Source organism: Bison bison, unplaced genomic scaffold (assembly GCF_000754665.1).
Source record: "Bison bison bison isolate TAMUID 2011002044 unplaced genomic scaffold, Bison_UMD1.0 scf7180017855035, whole genome shotgun sequence".
NCBI lineage: Eukaryota > Metazoa > Chordata > Mammalia > Artiodactyla > Bovidae > Bison > Bison bison.
In genome coordinates this window covers 1-1,514 of record NW_011485608.1, presented here as the reverse complement: position 1 = coordinate 1,514, position 1,514 = coordinate 1, and the positions used below count along the sequence as shown (strand labels likewise).

The following is a 1,514-nucleotide window of genomic DNA, read 5'->3' as shown; positions in this document are numbered from 1 at the left end:
CCAGCCCCAAGCATTCTATATCCTGCATCGAACCTGGACTGGCCTACTGAGCCACTTGAGAATTGGTAAGGGGTTTACTATGTACCTAATGGAGTACAGGCTCTTACTCCCTGATTACAAGTTTCTACTGGTATATATTAATCTTGCTAATGTATAGATCAGATTTTGCACCTGTTTAGGTAGGCCAGAAGTAAGCCTATAGCAGGGGTAAGCAAACTTTTTCTGTGAAGGGTCAGAGTATAAATATTACGGCTTTGCAGGTGATATGATCTCTGTGGTAACTACTCAACTCCATTGAGCATGAAAGCAGCCATAGACAATATATAAATAAATAGGTATAGCTGTGTTCCAATAAAACTTTATTAATAGGAATAGGCAGTAGACAAGATTTAGTACATGGGCAGTAGTTGGTCAACCTCTGGCCTAGGGTATCTCAGCATTTGTTTTACATTGTGATTAGTGATCAGGCAATAATTTTCAGGTTCTACTTTAACCAAATGAAAATGGTATTTTAATGCAAATATCTTATACCTACAATAACCACGTCCTAGACTTAAGGGGATAGCCCTAATGCTGTGCAATTTTATCCTTATTAATAATAATCATATCTCAATATGGGGTTCAAAAAATAGTTTCCCTATATATAGACACCTATCAAAATAATCATTTAATATAATGGCCACCTTTCAAACACTTGGTATTTGCAAATAGTGTATTGCAGAGTACTTTGTAGATAAACTTACCCTTTGGGTAGTATAAGATGGTTTTTTCTTTTTTTCAACTGTATAAAGACTGATTTCTATGTCACCTTTTACAGTTCGACATTCTTCCTGAACCCTAGTAATAAATTGAAGGTCAAAGTAATAGAAGATCATCAAAAAGCAAACCAAATGGTTTAAAATCAGATAATAAAAACATTTTTAAATGTAAAATTTTTAACCATTTTAGGTGTATAATTCAGTGGTACTGTTGACATTTACAAAGTTGTGTAACCAACTGAAACTTTTTCATCACTCCAAACATAAACTTTGTAACTATTAAGCAATAACTCTATCTCTCCTCCTACCAGTGCCTATTAACTGCCAGTCTACTTTATGCCTCTATCAATTTGTCTACTTTAGATATTTTATATAAACAGAATTATACATTATTTGCCCCTTTGTGTCTCGCTTATTTCATTTAGAATAATGTTTTTGATGTTCAAGCATGTAGCAAGTATGAGAAGTTTATACGGCTGAATTTCATTCCACTAAAGTACATTGTTGTTGTTGTTCAATCGCTCAGTCATGCCTGACTCTTTGCGACCCCATGGACTGCAGCATGACAGGCTTCCATGTCCTTCACCAACTCCTGGAGCTTGCTCAAACTTATGTCCGTTGGGAAGGTGATGCCATCCAATCATCTCATTCTCTGTCATCCCCTTCTCCTGCCTTCAATATTTCCCAGCATCAGGGTCTTTTCCAATGAGTGAGCTCTTTGCATCACGTGGCCAAAGTACTGGAGCTTGAGTTTCA

At 36.3% G+C, this 1,514-nt stretch overlaps 1 protein-coding gene across 1 annotated transcript in view; it reads right to left on the bottom strand.

The window, feature by feature from the left end:
* Positions 1-1,300, bottom strand: part of LOC105001556 (bromodomain and WD repeat-containing protein 3-like) — a 10,091-nt gene extending 8,791 nt beyond the window's left edge. The window contains exon 1 of the mRNA XM_010857890.1: positions 744-1,300. Coding sequence (XP_010856192.1) covers positions 744-875 — 132 coding nt within the window. The 5' untranslated portion in view covers positions 876-1,300. The remainder of the gene's footprint in view (positions 1-743) is intronic.
* Between the last annotated feature and the right edge of the window lie 214 nt (positions 1,301-1,514).